The sequence below is a fragment of the Corylus avellana genome, chromosome 7, assembly GCF_965113065.1.
Source record: "Corylus avellana chromosome 7, dhCorAvel1.hap1.2, whole genome shotgun sequence".
NCBI classification, from domain to species: domain Eukaryota; kingdom Viridiplantae; phylum Streptophyta; class Magnoliopsida; order Fagales; family Betulaceae; genus Corylus; species Corylus avellana.
Genome location: NC_142496.1, coordinates 4039717 through 4064445, shown reverse-complemented (window position 1 = coordinate 4064445; position 24729 = coordinate 4039717). Strand labels below are relative to the sequence as shown.

The window sequence follows — 24729 nt, the reverse complement described above, 5'->3', positions numbered from 1 at the left end:
CTTAAATTCTATTAGAACTCAATTATCTACCATTTGGACTTCACTAGAGCAACCTTGCTGCTGTTGAAATTAGTTTGCTATTTTTTCTCTATGAAATGTATACCTCTTACATGGACATTAGTGCATTATCTCTTTTTCAATTTTCGGCATACATGGCCTTTTCAATTGCCATTGATTATTTTTTTCCGTAAAACTTGGGCAGTGAGATAGGAGTTAGCATCTGATCCTAAAAAGCATTAAATGACTTTTAAAGTCGTTGGGATGCCTTATTAGGTGTTGTAACAAGGGCACTCTTAATATAGCTTATTTTCCCATTTCCGGTACTCTTACATGTTATGCAACTCATCTCACAGTTCATCTCGTCTTGAGGTTGCCTTGTTGGACATTCTTATCCATGTCGCCTTGCTGAATAGCTTACACAATTGAATGTACCATGAGATGTTTGCTTGAAGAAGTTGTAATGTGTGGAACTTTTGGCTGTCACAAGTCAGAAGCCCAGAGTTTGCAGAATACCTGACATACAAATTAAGTGAATTATGTATTTGAATCAAATTCTATTTAAAACCATTCTAGAGGTTCTTAAAACTCTCTGATAGGTGAACTTGAGGTAGCTGATCTTTTGATAGTCATTCTGTAGTATTGAGGTGACACTTCATTTTTACTTTGGTGGATTCCTGCAGGTTGTGTTACTTCATATTGTCAAGTGTCAGTTTGCAAATGTGCATGAGCACACACATTGATTTTATGTGTATCGAAAATTGATTTTTCATCTCAGGGAGCTTGGATCTGAATATATTTTGTTGATTCCTTTATTGTTTGTGTTGCCACTTGGCCCTTATTTTTGTTGTTCAACTGGTGCACACGTGCTTCATCTCATGGTGCTTGAATCTGAAAATGTGTCTATATATAGTTGTTTTTTTTCTCTTGCTGTAGTTTGTGTTATCATTTACCCGTTGGCCTTAGTTTTGCTTGAAATCTTGGTTGCACTTTTCTTCCTTGCCATTATTGGTATTGGATGCATTTTTATTTCTTTTATTTAATTTGTATATAAATCTGAAACTCTGTTTGTTTTCCCAGTCTTGCAGCCATAGCAAGGAAGAGGCCAGTCCACTATAGTACAGTTTTTTCTGCTCTGCTTGATTTTGATCTAAACTTTGAGACGGTCAAAGGATGTCATGCTGCCAGTATCCAGTATTCCTTAAGAACTGCATTTTTGGGATTCCTGAGGTGTACTTATCCAGCCATCATAGAGGTAAGTAATTTTTACATTTTTCATTCTTCTTTTAGTTCCCTTTGCACAAGTTCTTTAACTATGGATTTTCTGTTCCTATTCATTGTTGATGGTTGAGCTTTAAATTAACTGAGTTATTGTAAATTTACAATTTGGAGTCGCTGATGCTTTTAGAAATAAACTTTATTTCTTGTTACTGTTTGTAGGAATATTGAAGTAGCTTCTGTTGCTAAATGTGGCTTTCAAATTTTCAGTTCAATTCTTTCTTAGCTACTGGAACACTTATGATGTATCTTGTAGTGATGTGAAATTTTAGATTGGCCCTTCTATTTCTACTAGTAGAACATTTCCTATCAATATGCGGACAGTAGAGCAGAATATACCATACTTAAATTTGACTCCAAAAGTTCCCTAGGCTTTTTTTGTGTGTCTGGACTTTTATTTAGTGGGTGGATCTTTTCATTTTCATCTTAATAGATAATAAGTATTTGTTTAGTAGCAAGAAGATCAAAAATGGGAAAAAGAAAGAAAGTTATGTTTCTTGTGCTCTTTGTAGACGTGGCATGCTAGTAAAGGAAAGAAATGGTGAGGCCCATAATTTCTGATATGATTAAATGCAAAAGCCCCAAAATTTTGCTGTTGTTCACCTGGTCTTGCCTGACAAGTTTGGTCTTCTATTTCATTTTCAGTCGAGAGATAGATTGCTTAGGGCCCTCCGGGCTATGAATGCTGGGGATGCTGCTGATCAGGTTATCAGGCAAGTTGATAAAATAATTAAAAATAGTGAGCGTGCTTCACGTGATGCTCGCTTGGGCAAGGTAATTACAGAGCAACTGTATATAACATTGTAGCAATTTGTTATTTATTGGCAATCTACTGACTGATTTTTATATTTCTCGTTAGGATGATCAATTATCAAGCCAGCTGCCTGTATCAAGTGATCTGTTAAAAAAAAGGTCTTTGCCTTTCGATAATGAAGAGCTAGCTAATGGTCATGAGGTGGGTTCCAAGCGGATCCGTTATGGTTCTGACCAGTTGGCTTTGCCAGTTCAAGTAAATGATGCTGGGCAGGATTCTTCTCTTCTTAATGGAGTATCTCCCGTACTGCATGGTCAATTGACTCCTGTGGAACAAATGATTGCCATGATAGGTGCTTTGCTTGCTGAAGGTGAAAGAGGTGCTGAATCACTTGAAATCCTTATTTCAAAAATCCATCCTGACCTGCTGGCTGATATTGTCATAACAAATATGAAGCACTTGCCTAAGACGCTTCCACCTTTAACAAGGCTTGGGAACTCGCCAGTAACCCGGCAAATAGGTTCTGTAACTAGCCCAGCCCAGGTTGTTTCAATCTCTGCTCCAACCAATTTTGAGGAATCTCCGGATGTCAGTGCACAAGCACCTCTTTCTTCAACTAATGCAACTAGTTCATCATTGTCTGATACACCTCCGATCAATAATCTCCCTGCTGATTCTAAACGTGATCTGCGCAGGGTAAACTTCACCAGCTTTTAGTTGTTATTCATGTTTGTGTCTATTGCAACTGTTGAATTTGTTTTAATCCCTTACAAATTAAAAATTTTTAGATACCTTAAAATGAACTCCTTGTAACGTTTCCAGGATCCCCGTCGGCTGGATCCACGGCGTGTAGTAGCCCCAGTTGGGGCACCTTCTATTCCTGTTGTGGAGGACATTGGAGCTGTGCAATCTGAGTTGGACCCTAGTATTTCTATGAGTAAACCTATTTCACTTCCTGTTACAACCAGTCTTGAAAATCCTTCTACATCTCTCATGCCCAAGATCAAAAGTGAAGATAAGATTTTGGGAAGTCCATTGGTTTCTGGCACTGATCAGCTAACTCCCAACAAGGAGGTTCTGGATAAAACCGAGGAAATTGACCCAATCACAGAGGATACTCCTTCAGATCCTGCACCTTCCCCTGTTAACAAAGTTGATGAGGACTCGGTTGCATTGAAGTTGTCGGATGTTGTAGTGGCAAATGGGGCTGATAAATTGTCTTTTCTAGAATCTGATCAGAATTCTCCAACTGTTTCAAACGCATCTGCATCTGAAGATACCTGTCAGGATTTACCTCTGCTTCCATCATATGTAGAGCTGACCCAAGAACAAGAAAGAAGTGTGAGAAATTTGGCGATTGAACAAATTATTGAATCATACAAGCATTCATGTGGGACTGAGTGTAGCCACATGTGTATGGCATTACTTGCTCGATTGGTTGCTCAGGTAGGTAACTTTTTTGACTGTTCTAATGCAAATAGTTAACTTTTTTGTTCCAAATTTGTAAACCAAGCAAGCAGTGGGATGTACTCTATAAATGCCACAGCTTGTGTTCATCATTGGTACCTGAGAATGTCATTGAATATCTGGAAGAATTATGTCTAAAATTAATGTGCTCTATACACAGGACACACACTAACAACACAGGCATACATACTTTGTGTTTGGTGTAGCTCTATGCACTTTCTCTTGGTAATGAGTATACTAGACATTGAGAACCTTCTAAAAACTGAAAAGTTCCATCATCTACTGGAGACATAAGTTGTAAACAAGGTCCATTGAGTTGTAAACAACCTTCTTATTGTAGCAAGTAATATTGGGAACTAATGAAATTGAAAGTTACTCAAGTCCAGGATTCCAGAGTGTAATCAATGGTGAAAATGTCAGTTGAAGAGACTAGCTCGCTGAGTTGGTAAATTTTGTGTGTTGATTGGAAGTTTGATCAAGATAAAAGTGGTTCTGGACATTGCTTGCTAAACCAGCATGTCTTATGCCTCTATGATTCTTTGGTTCCAACTGACATTTGCTTAGTCAACTGCACTTGAAATGCTCTGTCAAAGCATTGTTCAGCATGCAGTAAAACACTCCTTTTTTTTTTTTTTTTTTTGATAAGTATTGTAGTAAAACACTCTATTGAATGAGTAAACAATATATGAAGCTTTTTATTTTATATTATAGTTTAATGTTTCGTTCATTTGATGTTCAATACACAATTGTAATCTGTAATATTTTTTTTCACAGATAGGTACCGATGACGATGTTGTTACAATGCTGAAAAATCATGTTGTCATGCAATATCAATGGCAAAAGGTATCTCCATTTTTAAGCTTGCAGGTTCTCTTTTTGTTTTGCCTGGATGACTGTTCTGACTCTGAGGTTTGTCTGTGAGTAATTGTTGTTTAGTATGATTGCTGCTATTTATGGGCCAGAAAAATGTTATCTATCCAGTTCATTTTGTTTAAAATTCTTCTTATTCCTAAAGTTAATAGCAATGCTTCAATGAACATGTATATGGGGAAAAAAAAAAAGAAAAAAAAAGAGAAATGCCAACGCCCAAGCATATGTGCATTATACAAGACCCCTCCCAAAAGAAAAAGAAACAGAAATTAACTTCTCAGATTAAGGATATCAATGAACTTGAGAAAATAAAGTGAAGAGTCAAACTTTGGATTAATGAATAACCGGGAAAGAGGGATCTCTAAATATACGTACCCCTTGAAGCTACACTCATGCTCGATCAATGCACCAAATCAAACATAATGGCACTGCTCTCTGAGCAGCAGCTCCCTTATGTTTCCCTCTTACCCCTTTCGGTATTCCACAAAATGCATTTAGTTTGGTTGGTCAATTATACCTTAAAGTTGGTGTTGCAAATTTTTCCCCTAAATCATCTCTAGACTGGTCTAATTTTTACGACTGCCTTTTGCAGACCCTTTATGTTTTTAAATTGGGCATGTTATAGCGTGTGATTCAGTGGCATATATTTCCATAATAGTTTGCATATGGTGCAGTTGCTGGTCAATTAATTCGCTGACATTCCTAACAAGTTAGGTGGTTTACTGGTGATGAAGCCAAACTTGTAGACTGACTAAGAAACGATTTGGTAGTTTTGGTTCTCTGCCACCTAGGCCTTCATATTAACTGGATGATTGCATGGGCCTTCATATGTTCTCAACCTTTGGTTTATAATATGTGGGTCCATTAGGTACTTACCATGGCTCTGTTGCAAGGTGCTTGGCAAGTACTATTATCCATGGCTTGACTGCATCTTTTCAAGTTTGCTTATCTAATGCATGGCTTGTGTTTGATGCACCCAGAGTTATTGGTGCTATTCATGTTGCTTTGTTCCATTTCATCTACTTTTAATGTTCAGACCTATGGGTATAGTGCTGAGTTTGTTTTTCTAGTTCACATGAGCTCTTGGTGTCAATTTAATGGTTAAGTGGAAAATCTGAGTATATTTTTAATGGTTTGAACTTTATGTTTGTCTGTTAAGTGGTTAATTTTTCAAACAAATTTAATATTAGAGAACTGGTTTCCAGGGGCATGAGCTTGTATTACATGTCTTGTATCATCTGCACACTCTCATCATCTTGGATTCTGCGGAGAACTCTTCGGTTGCTGCTGTTGTTTATGAAAAGCTCCTCTTGGCAGTGGTAGGCACCTTTTTAGCTGGTTCAACGTTATTTTCATCACCTAATTTTCAATATCCTGTTGTTCATTTCCATTTGCATGCCAATGAGATATATTTTATCCTTTTTTAATGAAGGCCAAATCTTTGCTGGACTCTTTTCCAGCTTCAGACAAGTCTTTTAGTAGACTTTTTGGTGAAGTCCCACTTTTGCCTGACTCAGCCTTGAAACTATTATATGAACTCTGCTATGCTGATATTACTGATCACCTTGGGAAAGATGTACGTGATGTTGAGCGTGTTACTCAGGGCCTTGGTGCTGTCTGGATTTTGATTTTGGGACGCCCACTTAATCGGCGAGCCTGCTTGGATATAGCTTTGAAGGTAACTTGACATAAGCGTCTCATAGCATTTTATTTTTTCCTGAGTAAACATCTCAAAGCATTTAATTTGCGGTTATGGTACCGTGTATAATGTTTGTCTGCAGTCAGGAGTTCTCCTGTACATATAGATATTATTTGGATGCTGAGACTTTCAGGAAAAAGATTTTATTTTTCTCTTTTAAGTGTAGGATATATATAGCAGAAGTTATTATTTAGTTTTAAAACCATTCTTCAGGACCATGTGACAATCTTGATTGTTTGATAGATTCAATTTTTTTTTTTTTTTGGCCAGACTGTCAAATTGCAAATTAATTAGCATCTCCAAAATGCTCTAGAACTTTGCCTTAGCTGATTAATGAATCAAGCTTTTTAAATCATACCATGATTACTGATCTAAGATTCTATGCACAGCTTAAAGTGTTGGATGTTGTGATGTTCACTTTCCAGTATCAATAAGTAATGGATCTGAATCTATCATCTGAAATACTGACCAGGTGAAAATAGTGTGTCAAATGAGTTTTCCTTGGTATTGGCATAGAAGATGCAACAATACTTGAATGTGCCCCCTAGCCTGCTGGTGAGGTCTGGAGAGGATAGTACGAAAGGCATGGATTAACTTCTGCCTTCATTGAGGTTGAGGGTGATGATATCCATAGTGTTGCTTCTTTTTCGGCTAAATCCTAATTTGTTTTGCTTTTCCCTGTCAAGCCAGTGTGGTCGACTCATCTCTTATCCTTAAACTGCGGCCTCTCACTTCGTTTCATTCTTTTGTATTGTTCCTTGCCATTATATAGCCAAAAAAAAAAAGAGAGAAAATTTTGACTTGTATTCAGATATGGTTAGATTTCTCTCTCTATCTCTCTCTCTCTCTCTAAGCATTACCTTCTCTTCTTTTTTTTTTTTGTGGTGGGGGGGGGGGGGGGGTGGGGAGGCAAAAAGTTAAAAAGAAATTGAAAGTGAAGGAAATGATGTTTATTTTTGCTTTTTATGTTCCGTGTGGATTGTGTTAAATATTAAAGACCGTTTATCACCGGTTATGAAGAATCTATTCATCCAACCTATTTGTGTAAGCTTTCAACTTTGCAGCTGCTTTTGACTTGAATATTTCTAACTTTCATGTTTTCTTGATCTTCTTTCTTCTGCTAGCTAGCTAGGTGTTTTCTCTTGTGTACTTTCTGTGTACTTGAGCTGCGCCTCTTATGCATTTTACTAAATTGCTTTTACTTATAAAAAAAAAATGTTACTCATGAATTGTGTTGAATATGTATTCAGTGCAATGGTCTTGCTGAACAACATGATGCACATATAATGGACTTGTTTTGTAATATTAGAAACAAAATGTGTTTTTACCCTTCCCTTTTTCCCAAAACGGTAAGATATCAAAATTTTTCCATACTGTTGCTCTTGAGGATCACAAATATAGAGTTTTACCAGTGTCCTGGTATTTTGGCCAAGAAAAATAAATGCGACAGAGTGTCCCATTGCTGGGGTGTGCATCTGTTTTTTGTATTTTGTATTTTGTTTGTGAATATGGATTTTATGTGTATATATTCATTCTACTAAGGTATTTATTTTCATCTGGCAGTGTGCTGTTCATCCTCAAGATGAGATCCGAGCCAGAGCAATCCGGCTGGTATTTTAACTTTGCACCATATAACCTCCTTGAGTCAGTTGAAATGAAGAAGTTGTCTTTCTTTGGGGATGGAAAAATCCTATTTGATGTTTTCTATGTTGTGCTAATAATGTGTTGGTTTTCCCTTTTTTTTTTTTTTTTTTGGTGTTGGATAGGTGGCAAACAAACTCTATCAGCTTAGCTACATATCCGAAACTATTGAGCAATATGCAACAAATATGTTGGTGGCTGCTGTAGATCAGCATATTCCAGATATAGAACTTTCACAGTCTGTGTCCACCGAGCATAGAGTCCAAGGGGAGGTATCAAGCAGTTATTCTTTCAATACCTTCCCCTTATTATATATTATTTTTTACTTTACTTGTTTCCTCCTGGTACATGATGTGTTTAAACTCTGAAGGGTTGACTGATGTGAAAATTTCCACCATCAATCTTGTTAAAGTACTTGGAACCTAATGAGTGGATTGTGGGGTTGATATAATTCTAGGTCCCAAGAAAGAAATTTGACCTTTAGCCAAAATCAGTTTGCCTTTTGAGGTTCCGACAAATTCTGGGGATGAGAAAAAGGGGCATTCTTTCATATGGTTTTACCCATTGATTTTTTATTTATTTTTTATCCTATGTGGATTTCTTTTCAGGTTGAAAGCCAGGAAACATCCACTAGTGGTTCTCAGGTTTCAGAGCCCAGGACTTCTGAGAATGAGTTCAGTAGGAGTGCACAATCATTAGTGCGGAACACTTCTATGTCATTAGCTGAAGCTCAACGACTCATTTCTTTGTTTTTTGCTTTATGTACAAAGGTTTGCCTATGTTTTCTCCATAACTGATGACTAGAAGATATGCTCTGAACACTTGATCTCTTGGGAAATACTGACAAGGGTTTTCTTTCCAAGCAGAAACCCAGTCTTCTTCAACTTGTATTTAATAATTACTGCCAAGCCCCAAAATCTCTAAAGCAGGTATTTTTTGTTGGTTGCAATGTTCTTCATTGTGTAGTTGTTAGGTTAGCATGTCCTTTCATATATGAGCCATCTACCTAATCCATGAAAGTTGACGTACTGCATTATGTGTTGCCTGGGTAGCAACCTCACATGTTATTCCTGAAAAGTTCTGCAGTAATAGCCTCTACTATCTCGAAAAAAGTTGCGGGAGCCAATCAACAGGAAAATAAGGAAAAGAAAAGAAAGGAAAAAAAAAAGAACTCTATCGAAAATAGGTTGGGTGCAACTTGAGTTGGTTCAAATTAATGACCCAGTAAAATTAACCCAATTGTGGAAAACTTCCAGACTAGTTTTGTTGGGCTGACCTTTTCCAGTCAGGTTGGTCTAAATTGGGTCTCCAAGTAAACCAACTCAAAATGAGCAGATAATTATAGATTAATGCTATATTTCTGCATGATTGAAATGTTTGTATCTGGGCATGTGTGTGGAAATGGTCTTGGGTGAAGCTCTAGGCCTTCAATTTAGTTTATGTCATCATACCAAGTGCTAAGAATATTTTTTTTTGATAAGTAATGTTTATATATCAAAAGCGCAGAGGGGCGCAACCCTAGTACACAGGGGGTATACAAGGGAAACAATTAGCTAGAAGAAGAAAAAAGAACAAGAAAGTCAGGATAGCTAATAACTATAGGGGCAAGCCAAGCCGCTGTCCATGTGTAAAGTGTATGGAAAAAGAAGGCCGTGAGCTCCTCCAATGATCTCTCAGAATCCTCAAAGCATCTCTCGTTCCTTTCAAACCAAAGGCACCACATAATGCATAGAGGGATCATTTTCCAAACAACAGCACTCCTAGAGCGGCCTCCCATCCACCAACAAGCAAGCAGGCCCGCCACCTTGCTAGGCATTACCCAAGACAACCCAAAACGACTGAATATGGCCTGCCATAAGGAACGAGCAGTCTCACAATGAATGAAAAGATGATCAATAGTCTCCCCATCAATTTTGCATAAGCAACATCTATTGATCACAATGATATTCCTTTTCCTGAGATTATCAATTGTGAGGATCTTCTCTAACACCGCCGTCCAAGTAAAGAAAGCCACTCTCGAAGGAGCCTTGGTGCGCCATACGCTCTTCCAAGGAAAAGGACTTGCTTCTTTGCTTACCAGGATGTTATAGAATGATCTAACATCGAACTTCCCTTTTCTCGAAGGGGTCCACCAAATTTTGTCCACCCCTCCCCTACTCCATTTGTGAGAATATAACGTAGTATAGAACGAGGCTAGCACTTCCAATTCCCAATCATGGATCGATCGAAGGAAGCTAACATTCCACTGACGATTTCCACCCATAAACTCCAAATTATCGGCAATGGATGCATCTTTTGCATTAGCTATGTTATATAAGCCAGGATACGCTTCCTTAAGAGTCATTTCCCCGCACCAAACATCATCCCAAAATCTGATTTGTGATCCGTCTCCTGGGTCGAATTTGATATATTTAGAAAACACTCGCCACCCTCTTCTAATATGACTCCAAAGACCCACCCCATGAGGACCAGTGTTGTCAATAGAGTGCCATCCACCCCCTGCTGAACCAAACTTGGCATCTACCACAATTCTCCACCAAGCCTCTCTCTCGTGCGTATAACGCCATAGCCACTTTCCTAATAAGGCTTGATTGAAGACTCTCAACTTCCTGATCCCTAAGCCACCTTTGTTGATAGGAGAGCATACCTTTTCCCAACTAACCAAGTGGTACTTGAATTCTTCGTTTAAGCCACCCCAAAGAAAATCACGTTGGAGCTTCTCTATTCGCTTGGCCACAGAAGCAGGCAATGGAAAGAGGGATAACAAATAAGTGGGAAGATTAGAAAGAGTGCTCTTGATCAAAGTGACCCTTCCTCCCTTAGATAGATACAACCTTTTCCAGCTCGCCAACCTATGCTCAACCTTTTCCAAGGTATCATCCCAAATGTTTTTGGCCTTGAAGCTAGCGCCCAGTGGGAGACCCAAGTACTTCAAAGGTAGAGAAGCTAAACCACAGCCCAAAATCCCAGCCAATTCTCCCACATTTTCCACATCCCCTACCGGTATCAAAGCTGATTTAACCATATTTACCTTTAGACCAGAAACGGCTTCAAAGCAAATAAGTAATGCTTTAATGGAGCGGATTTGATTAATATTCGCCCCACAGAAGACCAGCGTATCATCTGCAAATAAAAGGTGAGAGATGGTGATCCTCTCAGACAAGTTATCTCCCACTGAGAAACCCGAGATAAAACCATTATCGATGGCCGCACCAAAGTGCTAAGAAAGAGTGCTAAGCCACCCCAAAGAAAGAGTGCTAAGAATATTACTTATCAAAAAAACCAAGTGCTAAGAATATTAAATCCAATCCTTTTGTTTGTCCAACTGTTGGATGCTATTAGTTCCTTGATGTTAGTTGTAAACTTGTTAAACTGAATAGCATCTCTGCAAGTTTGTCCTTTCCATCTGTTTTCACATAATTTGTTTGTTGGGGGACGGATTAATGAATACCATTTTTATGGAAATATTTATACTTGATCATCTATATGCTGTGAAAATTTGGAGCAGTCTTACCTGATTGGCCAGATGCTCTGTAATGTAACTAAGCTCTTTTGTCATTACCATTAAACAAGGCATTGTTTGACAAGTTTGACAACATAAATGTGATATACATGATTACTATATATACACTGTCTAACTGTTTCTCTGTAACCTATTTGGATGATCAGGCTTTTCATCGTCATATCCCCATTCTTGTAAGGTCCCTAGGGTCATCTTGTTCTGAATTGCTCCATATAATATCTGATCCACCCCAAGGAAGTGAAAATCTTTTGACACTGGTAGGTTCTTCTCCATTTTTTTGTCACAGTTATCTGTTTCAACGTTGAAACTTTTTTATTCTCAGATATCCTGTACATGAATGATGCTGATGGTGGTTTTGTTTTCTGGCAAGGTGTTGGAAATATTGACTCAAGATACAACGCCTTCTTCTGATCTGCTAGCCACTGTTAAACATTTATATGAAACTAAATTAAAGGTTCTTCTTGTGACTAAATTTTTTTCTGTTTCTTAACAAAATATTATTTTTACCATTTTGGTTCTCATGTAGCCTATTGTTCTTTGCAGGATGTCACAATTCTTATTCCAATGTTGTCATCACTTTCCAAAAATGAGGTTTGTTTCAATTTTTCTTCTTTTTGCTGTCTTTACTCTTTATATGACTGCTAAGTCTTGCTGTACTCTTGGTGTGTCATTATCTAGTTCATTAATTTCCTTTTTCCTTCTTCAAAAAGTGTAGAATTTGGAGTACCTTTAAAATAAACCAGACCTAGTTGGATGCGAAAGACTTAAGCTGAACTCAAATCCAAATTGACTAGTGAAATTATATCCTTTTTCTTTTTATATAAGTGAATAAATGTTATTAAGACAAAAGGGAAACCTCAAGTATACAGGCTGTATAATAGAAATTTGCTTTAGAATAATCTAAAGTTCTAACAAATCAAGAAAATCCTTAAAAGAGAAAAAAGAAAAAGAAGACTAGTCAAAGTAGTCATCCAGTTAATTAACAATCATAAAATAATGGTTTCAGCGTGTTTGAAGATATCTGCACTTTTCTGTCACAATAACTGATCCACATCAACAAAGTATGACAGCATTCCAGACATTGTGACGGCCACATTTTCCACTCAAACAATGAAGCATATCTACCACCCTTTTATTTGCTTATCATCCAATGAACTCTAAAGAGAGAAAAGACAATCAACCACAAACCCTTCGCAACAGGACAGTGAAGTAACAAATAATCTACTGACTTCCCACTTGATTTACACATGCAGGAGCAATCCATAATAATAATGTTTCTTTTGATAAGATTATCAGAGTTGTACCATAGAAGGCAGTCCATGAAAAGAAAAAAGCTATCTTTCGTACTGCCTTTGCACACCACTTTTCCAAAGGGGGGTACACCAGAAGATTCTCTTAGACTTCCATAAAACAAAGTGTAGATTACCATTTCTATTCAGTCTCTGCACCATCTTATCTTACCATCTACCTTACAGAATTTTAGCATAAAGAAACACAAAGAATGCATCCAATTCTGATTCCCTATCATGAAATGCACGCATAAATCTAGGGCTCCTTGTTTGATCCACCTCTTCCCTGAAAAAAACTGGATAAGACTCTACCAACACTTATTTTTCATCAGGAGTACAGAACAAATCAGGAAGTAAATCCTTAAGGGTTCCTCGCACAAATTATCATGCCAAAGCTTACCTTTTGCCATCCCCCACCACAATCGTAATGAAACCATAAAACCGCTTCCACTCATTCCTAGTGCTCTTGCATAGAATACATCCATATGGTCTTTTCACCAAGGCTGATGTCCATTGACTATTAAACTTTCCATATCTCAACCCAATAAGGCGTGGTCATATGTGCTCTCTTTCACGTACCTATCTTCACAACCACTTTCCAGCAAGGCATGAATGGAAGTTCTCAACTTTCTGACTCTCAAGCCTCCGCATTTGATAGGAGAGCACACTACACTCCAAATGCAAGTTAAATGGTTCAGCAATTTCTCCCACAAAATCATGTTATACCTTTCCATTTTTAGCTTAATGAGTAGGTGTATTGAACACAGAGAGGAAATATATAGGTTAACTTGGTAATGTACTTTTAATAAGAGTGAGCCTTCCCTCCTTAGATAGGTATTTTTTTCTTCATCCTGTAACTTTCTTTCCATTCTTTCAATGATATTATTCCACACTGCATGAGCCTGTTGAGATGAACTAAAGGCATCCTCAAAATAGACTCAGATCAAGATCATGTTGAATACAAGGCTCATTCTTTCTTCATCCTGTAACTTCGTCTCCTTTCTTTCAATGATATTATTCCACACTGCATTAGCCTTTTGAGATGAACCTAAAGGCGTCCTCAAAATAGACTCAGATCGAGATCATATTGAAGATAAGGCTCATTCTTACATTTATGGTGGGGAAAAAATACGTCTTCAAGATGATTTTCATTCTTGAGAATATGGCATGTTTGTGTGATTTTAGTGTTTCCATCCACTCCTTAAATATTTTCTCAGAAGTAGTATTTCCCCAATTGCAAAAAAGTAGTTGCATTATCAACTCTGATGTGTTGTTTACTTGACAGATGTTTTCTTGTGTGTGTGAACTTTAATCATTCTGTGCTAGCAGGTGTTACCTATTTTCCCTCGGCTTGTTGACCTTCCATTAGAAAAGTTCCAGATGGCGCTTGCTCACATACTACAGGTAAATGTGAATGCTCTATCTGTGATTTTACAAACTCTGCCATATCTTATTGTATCTTATTTAGAAAAAAAAAAAAAAATGTTTTAAGTATAATTCATAATTGTAACATAATGAGGGCACTCTTATTTTCTACTTATCAATGGACTCCCCGCCATGTAGGTTTGTTTGTAGGAGTGGGATCTTCACATATTTGAAATGAGAAATGTTAGAGGTACTAAATCTTTTACTATTAGAGGTTTACTAAACTGATGTGTAGCTCATTTATTGGAGAAAAACAAAACAATTAATTAATAGAAATGTAACGAGTATCAATGAATAAGTTGCACATTAGTTTTGTAAGCATCTGTTAGTAAAAGATTTAGTACCCCTACATTTCTCATTTGAAATCTTTTATCCTTCCACATTCCTATGTTATTTTATCAGTTTAATAGAGAGGGAAAAGAATTGATTCCACATTCCATCGTTATTTTATCATTCTAATAGAGAATAAGACTTCTGTTGATTCTAGTTGTGTCTGGGCTAATGTCAAGGCTCTTTAACCTTAGATTATTCTTGAAGAGAGAGGGAGGTAGGGAAGGAGAGGAAAAAGAAGAGTTCTGTTGATTCTAGTTGTGGCTGGGTTAAAGTAAAGGCTCCTTAACTTTAGATTGTTCTTGAAGAACTACCAAATGTATATCAAGATGTTATGAATAATTTGCTTTCGTTACTAATCAAAAAAAAAAAAAAATTTGCTTTTGTTGATCGGTCATGCTTCTAAAGCTACTAATTTCTGCTCTGATGCACTTGTTAAAGCAGAAGTTCAGTCAAGAATTGAAATTATTAGATTGTGCTTCATTTCTTTCTCATTTCTTCTGACAAAAAAAAAAAAAAGAAAAAGGGAAAAAAGAAAGAAAGAAAGAAAAAAGTTGCATTCTATCTATTTTGAAAGTATCTTAGCGTTTGCTTTTAGCAAAAATATTGATTTGTAATGCTATTAAAAGAAAATATTAATGTTAATTTACCCTCCCGTACCTCAAGTCAACAAACATTGAGAGTTCAAATCTGTTCATGCCAGGGTTCAGCTCATATGGGTCCAGCTTTAACACCTGTGGAAGTGTTGGTCGCCATCCATCACATTGTTCCTGAGAAAGATGGCCTTGCACTTAAGAAGGCATGTCTTCTATATTTTTTAGTAATTGTTTTTATTCATCAAGCAAGCCTTAGTTTTTATTCATCAAGATAACATATGAACTGCATATTCATATTATGCTCACCCTGCCTGCTGCATGCTTCTTCCTTCTGCCCCTTCTTTCACAAATAGGAGTTCTTTGCCCAAATTTCACCCAATAGAGTGGTTGTAGTCTTTTAATATTGTAAAGTTGTTTGCGCTTGTATATAAATGTGAAAGCAGTATAAATTTGGGATGACATAATAGGGTGAGTATGGCACCTAGCTTGATCCTAGAGTTTAAGTGGGTCACTCACATTCCAACCTCACTACCCTAGCAAGAATAGCTGAAACCCTAATTCAGCATAAGTTGAGGTTTGTCTGGGATGTAAGTTTAGTTTGAAAATTACTTTCTTTGCAATGTCTATTGGATTACATAATTTATCGTAAATGAAAATTAATGGCATGAACTAACACTTACTAAATTGTACAATCCCCAATCCCATCACTTAAAGGTGACTTTGTAATTCCTTTTTTTACTGTTTAGTCCTTTTAGGGTTATACCACCCGAATATCTGAATACTGTTTGCACTCAAATCTTATCTCACCACCTATATTTTGGTATCAACTTTTCTTTTGGTCCTTTTGGTGCCACCAAATTCAATCGAATTAATCTCCTACTAGTGCTTATTAGTTTAATCTTTTTCTTTTACTGTGGCCACTCATCAGTCTTTGACCTGAAAAATGTTTTCTGTTAACTAGCATTATCTGGATGAATATCCCCAAGTTGTTTTATTGACCTTTGTTTTGTAAGTGCGCAACACTTCAACTATACGTCAATTTGAGAGTGCCTGAAAACTCTGGTCCAGTCTCACCATTGGTTGGGTAAGGTAGGTTCAGACACTCTTTTGCCCTGCTCAAAATGCAGCCCAATCCAGGATATCTGGTTTAACTCTTCTGGAGTGGATCTCTGCAAAATGTTTCGAATTAGCTCGTAGGATTTCTGATTGATGTTAATCATTAAATTCCAGTTGCATGATGCACTATGTATCACATATGCTAGTGATCATGCCACATGTAGATTGTTTTTTACAGGTATTAAGTGGTTGTCCTTTTCATGTGCTGTGCAATGCATCAATGTTTTTGTTTTTTATGCTTCTGTTTCATGTTATCAGATAACAGATGCTTGTTCAGCCTGTTTTGAGCAACGGACAGTTTTCACGCAGCAGGTCTTGGCAAAGGCATTGAACCAGATGGTATGTGAATATCATAAATGATCTAGAATATTATCATCTCCAATTCTTTGTTAGTAGTAATTGTTGTTTTTTCAGGTTGATGAAACTCCTCTACCTCTACTCTTCATGAGAACAGTGATTCAGGCAATTGATGCTTTTCCTACACTGGTAAGATTTTTGCCTTCTATATGCTATGTTCATATCTTTGTAACTATGGTAATGTCTATGTTGAAATCATATATATTTTGTTTACAATGTGCAAATATGGACTATATGTGAAATTTTCACTTCATTGCAATGACTAATGAGGATGGTCTGGTTATTTTTTTGAAATTTTTTTTGTGAGGAATGATTTTCTGCTTCTTTCTTTTACATATCAAAAAAGTTTCTACTTGGTCACATACAGTATGCAAATCTAGATGGTTTTGCTAAATGGGATTTTCCCTTTCTCTTTTTGTTTTTACTTTTTTCAATAATTATGGTATTTGACAATTTGTTACTTTCGACGACATGAAGTATCTCATTGAATGTGAATGTGTTATTTGTCTGTGGTAGATACAACTTAAACGAAGAATAATTTGTAACCATCATGTTTGCTCTATTTAGGTTGATTTCGTGATGGAGATTCTTTCCAAACTTGTGAACAGACAGGTATGCTTACTCAACATAGAATTAGGGTTTTCTGAAGCATAGAAATAAAAAAATTTGACCATGTGTGCTCTGTGTTTTATCAGCTCATACTGATTATTAGCATAATTGTGCTACAGCTGATGTTTATACATACTTTTTGAGTGCAGGTGTGGAGAATGCCTAAGCTGTGGGTAGGATTTTTGAAATGTGTGTCTCAGACGCAGCCACATTCTTTTGATGTGCTGTTACAGGTATCATATAATATATATTATAAAGTGTAAAGAGTTCTTCTTGGCTTTAATACCTTTTCACTTTAAAGTTTTTTTTTTTTTTTTTCCCTCTGTGTTCCTTGCAGTTGCCAGCACCACAACTTGAAAGCTCTCTGAATAAACACTCTAAACTTAGAGGTCCCCTTGCTTCCTATGCAAGGCAGCCAAGTGTTAGAACCTCAGTACCTAGGTACGATTTTCTTGGATCTTTTTGGATGCCTTTCCTACGCACTACTGCAACTTTTAGTTCTTTGACAAGGCTGTATATTCACAGTATATAAATGAATTTTAGATATTTATCATGTTTCTTTTTTTGTTTAATTTATTTGAGGTGTCATAAGGTACTGTCTTTACATTTTTGGAAAGAATTTTTCTGAATCATTCTCAATTGAATTGAAACTCATTCAACCTTTCAAACTTTGGCATAGAGTGAAATTTGGTTATTAGGTGACATTTGGATATTCATGAAGTTCATCACTCAAATCAACTGCAGAAAGTTAAAATCTAGAATTCCAACCTTAGGTTGAGATTTGGTCTAGAAGTGTAATTAGTTAGTACGTTTGGGAAAGCCTAAATAAATTAAACTGAAGTGCTTTCAAACGTCTACCTGCACGTACAATTTGTTCGACCTTTTGAGTCAGAAAAGATGTTCTTATAGATCGAAAGTAGTCACTTATATTATTGTTTCTGTTTGTACATGATTTTTCCATCTAGTACACATCTGATAATGATCTCCTGATGTTTGAGCTGTCAGAATATGTGCGAAATTGATCATAACGTTAAATGCATTAATCATATGGAAGATATGGTTCAAAATTCTTCCGGCAGCAACATTAATACTAATATTAAGCTTTTAGATCACGGGCTCTCTGAGGGTGGGCATAATACTAGCAAAGAGGAATGGCTACTCTTTTCACACCCACGTCACACCGGCTGACATTCTATGTTTTAAGTGGCCTCCCATGTCAGCCATTTAAAAAAATACTGAAGTGTTAGATACTATAGATACGTCATGTCAATTGGTGTGACATGGAAATTAAATCCATAAACTAAATTGCTCAGATTGTCTACATATCATCAAGCTTTTCTTCAGCTGCTGAAGTTCTGGAATATGGAAACTAAATAGAAATAGTCATGGCACCCATGGTTTTCTTGTAACGATAATACTTTCTAGAATATTTATTTGGTTCCCTATTTAGCTGTAATGTTACTACGTCAATAAATCAGGTATTCACCTTTGTCTGATATATTTTCTTTAATAAATAATTTATTTGAATTTTAGTTTTGTATTTTTGGTTAACCTACCGGGTTTGCATTTCGGCAGATCGACACTAGCAGTTCTTGGTCTTGCAAACGAAACGAATTTGCAACTACCTCATGTCTCATCATCTTTGCACTCTGCTGACAGCACAAGTTCTTCAGTTCAAGGAGCAACTCCAACGTGAAACAAGTAGAGAGCCTGAAGTTTTGCAAATTGACCCTATGTGTTTAGACCAGTCAAGACATTGGTACCACTGGTTCCAGTTTTGGAAACAAATTTGTTGCTCATAGAGTGGCCGATCGCTTGGATATTTGACTACTGACGTGAACCAAGATGAAACTAGACTGGTCCGGTAATGTGGGATCGGGATCGCAATCGCCAAAAGAATCCTACCTCCTGCGACCACCCTGAGGAATGTACCATAGTTGTCATTGTTTCATTTATGTTTCCATCTTCCGATTTCTTTTGTAGTTTCATTCTTTCAAATTTTCATTTTTTTTAAAAAAGATTTTCTGCATCATCTCGGCATTTTGAGTACCATGTTTTGTTGAGTAGCTGCAGCGAATACAGTTGAAGCTGTCACAGGCCCCTTTGTGTTATATAGGTTGTAATCTTTTATAATTCTCCTCCATTTCTTGTGTACAATCTTTCATATTTTCATTTTCATCTTCATCTTCATCTTCTACCCTATCTGGGGCAGGTTTCAATAGATATCCTGCTGCCTCACCCTTTTGTGTTTCTGGAAGGCTTCTAGTATTGTAGAGGTGAGAAAATAAGCCACCATAACAGTTGCACCACCACCATCTACCAAGGCTTCATTTATTCGCCTTAAAAACTACTGAATTTTTTTTTTTTTTTTTTTTAAAAAAAACCTGTTATCCTGAAATGTTTTGTTGAAAACATTTTTCAATGCTTGGTTCGCATTAGAAAAGTGATTATTAATATTCAAATATTTTCCATGTTTTACGAAAAATATATTAGGGCTAAAAAAATAGAGCCTAAATGAATATGATTTTCAAACAATCTTAATTTATATTTTAAGCATAATGTTGTTTAAAATATATTATAGATTATTTCTAAGTTATTTAAACGATTATAAATGTCATTTCTTAGGGGCTTTTAATTCTTATACAAGTTCAAGAATCATCAACTCTTGAAATTTGAAATTCTTAGCAGCCAAACAAACAAGAGGAAAAAGAAAATTTTGTTTGAAATTAACCACATCCCACTGTAACTTATTAATCGTAAAGAGTGAGACAAAAGCTTGGAATTTAACAAATATGCTGTTAAAATTTGACGGAATGTGGACGAACAAAACCCTTGCTTGATAGCACTTCAAATCTCAGGGATTTAATTGATAGTTAAAAACTCACGGAGCTTATTAATAAATGCCCAAATCTGTAGGGTTATTTAGAATTTTTTAAATTATCATATTTAAAAATTTATAACCTGTTCAAATCCAGTTCTAGTCTTTCTACTTCTTGCCTATCCTCCTGTTGCCACCCAACAGGTAGTATTTACCATTTAATATTTAATGAAATACTTAGTGAAAATAAAAAATGTAATATTTAGCATTACTCTTCTGCCTTCGTTATAGAGTAATGCTATCTCAAGTGTCCAACAATGCTGACGTGCAATACCAACCACCAATCCTTGATTTTTTATTTATTTATTTAAAACTACATTTTTATCCTAAAAGCATCACACAATATTAATGCGACACCAACCAATCCTTAATTTTTTTTTAAAAAAAAAAAAAATTAATAATTGATTCAAGAGTTAATTCTGCACAACATGGTGAAATGCTTGTAAAATAATATTATAGTTATCTCTTACCATACCAAAGAATGGATAAGTGGACAATGTCAGCCGTAGGAAATAGTCTCTCTTTTGCAAGACCAATTGCACATGCAGATAATTTTCAAGGAAAAATGAGAGAAGTACAATGATGATCAAGTTGGCCTCGCCTCCCTTGATTTTTGATACAATTCCTATATCACATACAAAGTAGGGATCCATAACAAGGCTTACCCCCACAGCACCGACATCTTCCGTTTTGGCTGAAACCTCAAAAAACCATGTACCAAAACTCTACAACAAAAACGGAATTTTCGTTTCTGTTAAAGAATATCATGCAGGAAAATTTCTACAAAAACAAAATTTATAAAATCTTCTATTGCTTTGCTTTTCCCAGCACAGCAAAAGTAAGTGCTGCTTAATGCTGATGGTGGCAAATTGAAGCAAAGATCCATTCAGGGATAAAATGGACCACCAACATGAAATAGGGAAATGCTGTCATGAAAGAAAGCAAGTGTTAAATTAAATGAAGAAGCTCTTACAAATGTCATTGCCTTAATAACCAAAAATTTCAAAAACTTTATTCAAAAGAGTGTTTTGTAGCATTTGGAGGATTCCTTTTTCTGTATTTGATGTTTCTTATAAAGGTTTTGTTCTAGTTAGTTGAAGTGCCCCCCCAACCTCTAGTGTGCAGCATTAAGCTGATTGTGTTCTGTACGGCTGAAGCAGGCTTTCATGTACTTTCAGTTGTTTGAATGAAACTTCTTATTCATCCAAAAGAACAAGTCCCCTTTTTCTTGGGGTCAATTACTTTAAAAAAAAAAAATGTCCGAAAGAAGAAGGAAACAATTAAAATCTCACCTCTCAAGGCATCGAAATTGCAGCATTGAAGTTTGATTCACTTAATTGGGAGGACAACATCGAGGTTTTTCTGAAGCAGCCAGCCTCTGGGATAAACAAAATGATGAGCTTCCAAATGAAGGTGCCAGTTCATTATCCTTGAACAACCAGGCGGTATACCTTCCATTTGACTTTCATCTTCCACCACTTGCTCTATAAATGTGGTCTCCTGTAAAAATACGTTAAGTAAGTCCACAAAGTATAATATTGCACAAGTATTTTCTAGAATTGGAAACTTCAAAACAATATTGCAAAGAATATCAGGAAGAAGCAGCTGTTGATGTATACCTGGAAACCCTCCTTCACTATGTCTAATTGTCGAATTGGAACCGAAGTGGGACGTCTCCATCGCTTGGGATCCCACAAGATTGTACTGTTGAACGCAAATCCTGACATATCAACATGAAACCTCCGAAGTCTCTTACTTTTCTCATTTGTGTGCCATCCAATTACTCGACTCCCATTGCAGACTGGACCCTCCAATATGGCCTTGTTTTTGCTTTGTGCAAGCATAGCAATTGGCCAAGTACCAAACCGGCTACAACGCAAGCAGACCAATATCATGATTTTGCAAGAGAAGGGAAGTAGGTTATGATGCAATTCATTCTTAATGACACAGTTTTAACATTTATATATTTCTTTGACACCGTAGTCACAATGAATTTATAGAAACCAATATCAGCAGCTTCACAAAGAGACAGAATTAACTCAATAAGTATGGTTATCCTCATTTTCCTTCAGAAATAGTAGTTAAAAGTGATTATGTTCAATCTTTCTTCTTCCCTTTTTGATTCTTATTTCTTTTATTCTTTTTTTTTTGGGTTTCCCTTTTGGTGTGTGTTTGTGTGTTTGTGTGTTTGTGTGTGTGTGTGTGTGGGGGGGGGGGGGGGGGTGGTGTCTGTTGCCTCGTCTACTGAAAATTTACTATCACTAGATACAGAGAGGGTGTGGAGGGAAAACATTCAATGCAACCAAATAGAAGGAAATAAGAACGGAGAGATTGTGTAGAGGAAACCATTCAATGTACCGAAATAGAAGGAAAGAAGAAAGAAGATGGTGTTTGGAGCATTCAATGTACCCAAATAAGTCAAATACAATTGAAAACACTGAACCTTATTAATGTTTACACCATTAGAGTATTACAATCACACAACTTTAAGGCTGAAAGATTTATGTCATAATTAATACGAGTGAAGTGAAAACAACAAATCAAATAAATCATTTTCCTTCATTTTTTGTTAATTCATGTACGCAAGAGCCTAAACCACTTTAACGATGTGTTTGCGGGAGTCTGGATAAATATTGTGGCCTGTGTGAGAAAAGGAGCTCACAACACGTTTGAATTACTCGAAAGAACAATAAAAAATGAAGCCCATAACGATTTTTCTTCAAAGCAACCACTTAACTCCTCTATATCTAATCCCATCACAAACACATTCTGTCATACACAATAGGCAGCAGCTCTAATCCACAAGCAAAATTTATATATGTCCAAGCTTTCAAGGCAATTCTGAATAAGGTAAGAAAATATGTGATCCTCCAGCTAATTCCCAACAATAAAAAGAACAAAATCGGCCATATTATAATCAAATTATTAAGAGTACCCAAAGATAGATTGTGGAAATGGAAAACATAGCTAAAAATGGGAGCGAAACCAACCTGATTTCTCTCAAGCTCTGGAACAACTCAAGCGAATATATGTTATCATCGTCGGCAAAATAAACGACGCCGTCGAGCCTGTGGCGCTCAATGTGCTCTAACGCCGTGTTCCTCTGATGGACGCCCCTGTCCTTCACATTGGTGGAGTTGCGAGCGCACACCAAGTGCCTGTACATCACTCCGGTCTTCCTCAGTATCTCTGCGGTCTCCATCGACGCCGGGTTCGTCTCCACCACGATCCACAGCAGCGGCGGCGGCACGAGTCGCAGCACGTGACCCAGCCGGTTCAGGAAGTACGCCTGGAGCGGCCGGCCGTACGTCGGCGTCACCACGATCAGCTGCTTCCTCGGCACCAAATCGAACCTCAGGCCTAAGCTCACCGCGTCGACTAGGGCTTCGCTCTTTTCGTCGGCCGAGACGACGTCGTTCAGCGTCGTTTTCTGGTGCGCGTTGACGAGAGGGGGCTTGATCTCGAAGGAGAAGTTGTCGCGGCGACCGCGAATGTCTTCGTCGTCGCCGTCATTGACGTGGTGGTCGAACGGCGCTAGACCTAGCAGAAACCCTAAGAAGAAGAACAACAAGCACCTGCAGATGAACGCTCTTCGCCGGCCGAGCTGACCTTTCCGCGGCGGATATCCGAGGAATCCCCGGACTCGGGCGGCAATCTCCGGCAACTGCGAGGGGTGCCTTGGGCTCGAGAAGAGCTTCGGCGAGTACGGACCCCCGCCATTCTGGTACTGCCGGTCGTGATACGGCGATAAAGTCCGGCGGATCGACGCCATTATCGAATCATACACGAAAATTAAAACATTCCCCTACTACATGATCACCGAGCCGTCATAATCATTCTTCAAAAAGAATGATTTTATGCTCCAAACAAAATCAAAACAGAAATGAATCAACCTCGATCCAATGCTCCAAGAAACAGTAGCTCAATTGATTGCCCCTTCAGTAGAAAGAGAAACACACAGCCACAGAGAGAGAGAGAGAGAGAGAGAGAGAGAGAGAGAGAAAGAGAGAGGGAGAGAGAGCCGGGCGTCGTGAGATCCAACGGGTGGGGAACCTCTGCCTCTGCGCAATGAAAGAGCGAGCGATTTGGAGTATTTTCCCTTTTTGTTTTTAACAGCGGAGAGAGTGTAGTGTAGGTGGTAGGGTTGGGCACCTGGCTTTTAACTCCAGCTAGACGATGTTGGGGTTCTGTTTATTCTGTGCTCCGCGTAGCGTGCCATTGCGGTTGTAACGCGTGGCCAGTTGTACAGAACTCTGTACGCTCCTCCTCCTCTTCTTTTCTCTTCTAATCATTTGCTAATTACCTGCTAATTAATTAATTTTTCCATATTCCAATAATTTGGTTTCAGAATAATAATTTAATTAATATATACGTGAAGATAGTCTAAACTCTAAACCTTTATTTTATTTTTTGTATTTTTATTTATTTACAGGCATACGTGCTGTAAATAACATGACTTTCTTAATATACAACAAATACAGTAAAAACTTGACCCAAAAAAATGGATAAAATTACTTATTTATTACATGATTTAACTCATATTTTTAATTTTCAAAATTATAAACTCACAAAGAAAAAAATAAATAAATAAAAGAGGTATGAGACATTTTTTTTTAAAAAAAAAAAAAATTATATAACGATAAGAAACTCTATATGTAAGGATAAGATTGGATCACTGAAGGGGCGATTGTTCCCTAATCCTTCAAAATCTGTTAAAAAATATTTTTGGGGTTTTTATTTTTTAATTAATGATGTTCTCTACAAAATTTTTTTACTAAAATTCAAGATCTAAGAAATCAAATAATTCAAAATGACTCTACAAATTAAATTTATATTGTACTAAGGTAGGGATAAATCTTGAATCTATTAAATGTTTGTCACCCAAACAGTTAATATATTC

General features: G+C 37.0%; 2 protein-coding genes across 3 annotated transcripts in view; one reads left to right on the top strand and one right to left on the bottom strand.

Moving 5' to 3' along the window:
- Positions 1-19148, top strand: part of LOC132183605 (symplekin) — a 32603-nt gene extending 13455 nt beyond the window's left edge. Inside the window, exons 6-27 of the mRNA XM_059596959.2 lie at positions 1078-1252; positions 1921-2049; positions 2135-2725; positions 2852-3475; positions 4271-4339; positions 5572-5685; positions 5799-6044; positions 7629-7676; positions 7832-7978; positions 8315-8476; positions 8573-8635; positions 11376-11486; positions 11600-11683; positions 11773-11820; positions 13848-13922; positions 14977-15072; positions 16244-16324; positions 16400-16471; positions 16910-16954; positions 17101-17184; positions 17289-17392; positions 18527-19148. Of these exons, the coding sequence (XP_059452942.2) occupies positions 1078-1252; positions 1921-2049; positions 2135-2725; positions 2852-3475; positions 4271-4339; positions 5572-5685; positions 5799-6044; positions 7629-7676; positions 7832-7978; positions 8315-8476; positions 8573-8635; positions 11376-11486; positions 11600-11683; positions 11773-11820; positions 13848-13922; positions 14977-15072; positions 16244-16324; positions 16400-16471; positions 16910-16954; positions 17101-17184; positions 17289-17392; positions 18527-18647 (3289 nt within the window). The 3' untranslated portion in view covers positions 18648-19148. The remainder of the gene's footprint in view (positions 1-1077; positions 1253-1920; positions 2050-2134; positions 2726-2851; positions 3476-4270; positions 4340-5571; positions 5686-5798; positions 6045-7628; positions 7677-7831; positions 7979-8314; positions 8477-8572; positions 8636-11375; positions 11487-11599; positions 11684-11772; positions 11821-13847; positions 13923-14976; positions 15073-16243; positions 16325-16399; positions 16472-16909; positions 16955-17100; positions 17185-17288; positions 17393-18526) is intronic.
- A 1230-nt stretch (positions 19149-20378) lies between these two features.
- On the bottom strand, positions 20379-23963 carry IRX9-L (Nucleotide-diphospho-sugar transferases superfamily protein). 2 transcript variants are annotated; one of them, XM_059599111.2, is made up of 4 exons: positions 22820-23963; positions 21449-21698; positions 21122-21329; positions 20379-20755 (listed from the first exon to the last, which is right to left on the bottom strand). In XM_059599111.2, the coding sequence occupies exons 1-3, from the start codon at positions 23599-23601 to the stop codon at positions 21159-21161; spliced, it is 1203 nt and encodes a 400-aa protein (XP_059455094.2). In that variant the 5' UTR covers positions 23602-23963; the 3' UTR covers positions 20379-20755; positions 21122-21158. The 2 variants fall into 2 exon arrangements, with proteins under 2 accessions (XP_059455094.2, XP_059455096.2); XM_059599113.2 differs by having other exon boundaries at positions 20379-20554.
- Positions 23964-24729: the final 766 nt, after the last annotated feature.

What these genes read in the sequence shown, in the direction of transcription:
- IRX9-L (XM_059599111.2), bottom strand. Translation starts at nt 23,601, where the DNA reads ATGGCGTCGATCCGCCGGACTTTATCGCCGTATCACGACCGGCAGTAC. An exon ending in CAGAGCTTGAGAGAAATCAG is followed by an intron (nt 21,699 to 22,819) that starts GTTGGTTTCGCT and finishes CTTGCGTTGTAG; the next exon opens with CCGGTTTGGTACTTGGCCAA. An exon ending in TAGTGAAGGAGGGTTTCCAG is followed by an intron (nt 21,330 to 21,448) that starts GTATACATCAAC and finishes GTATTTTTACAG; the next exon opens with GAGACCACATTTATAGAGCA.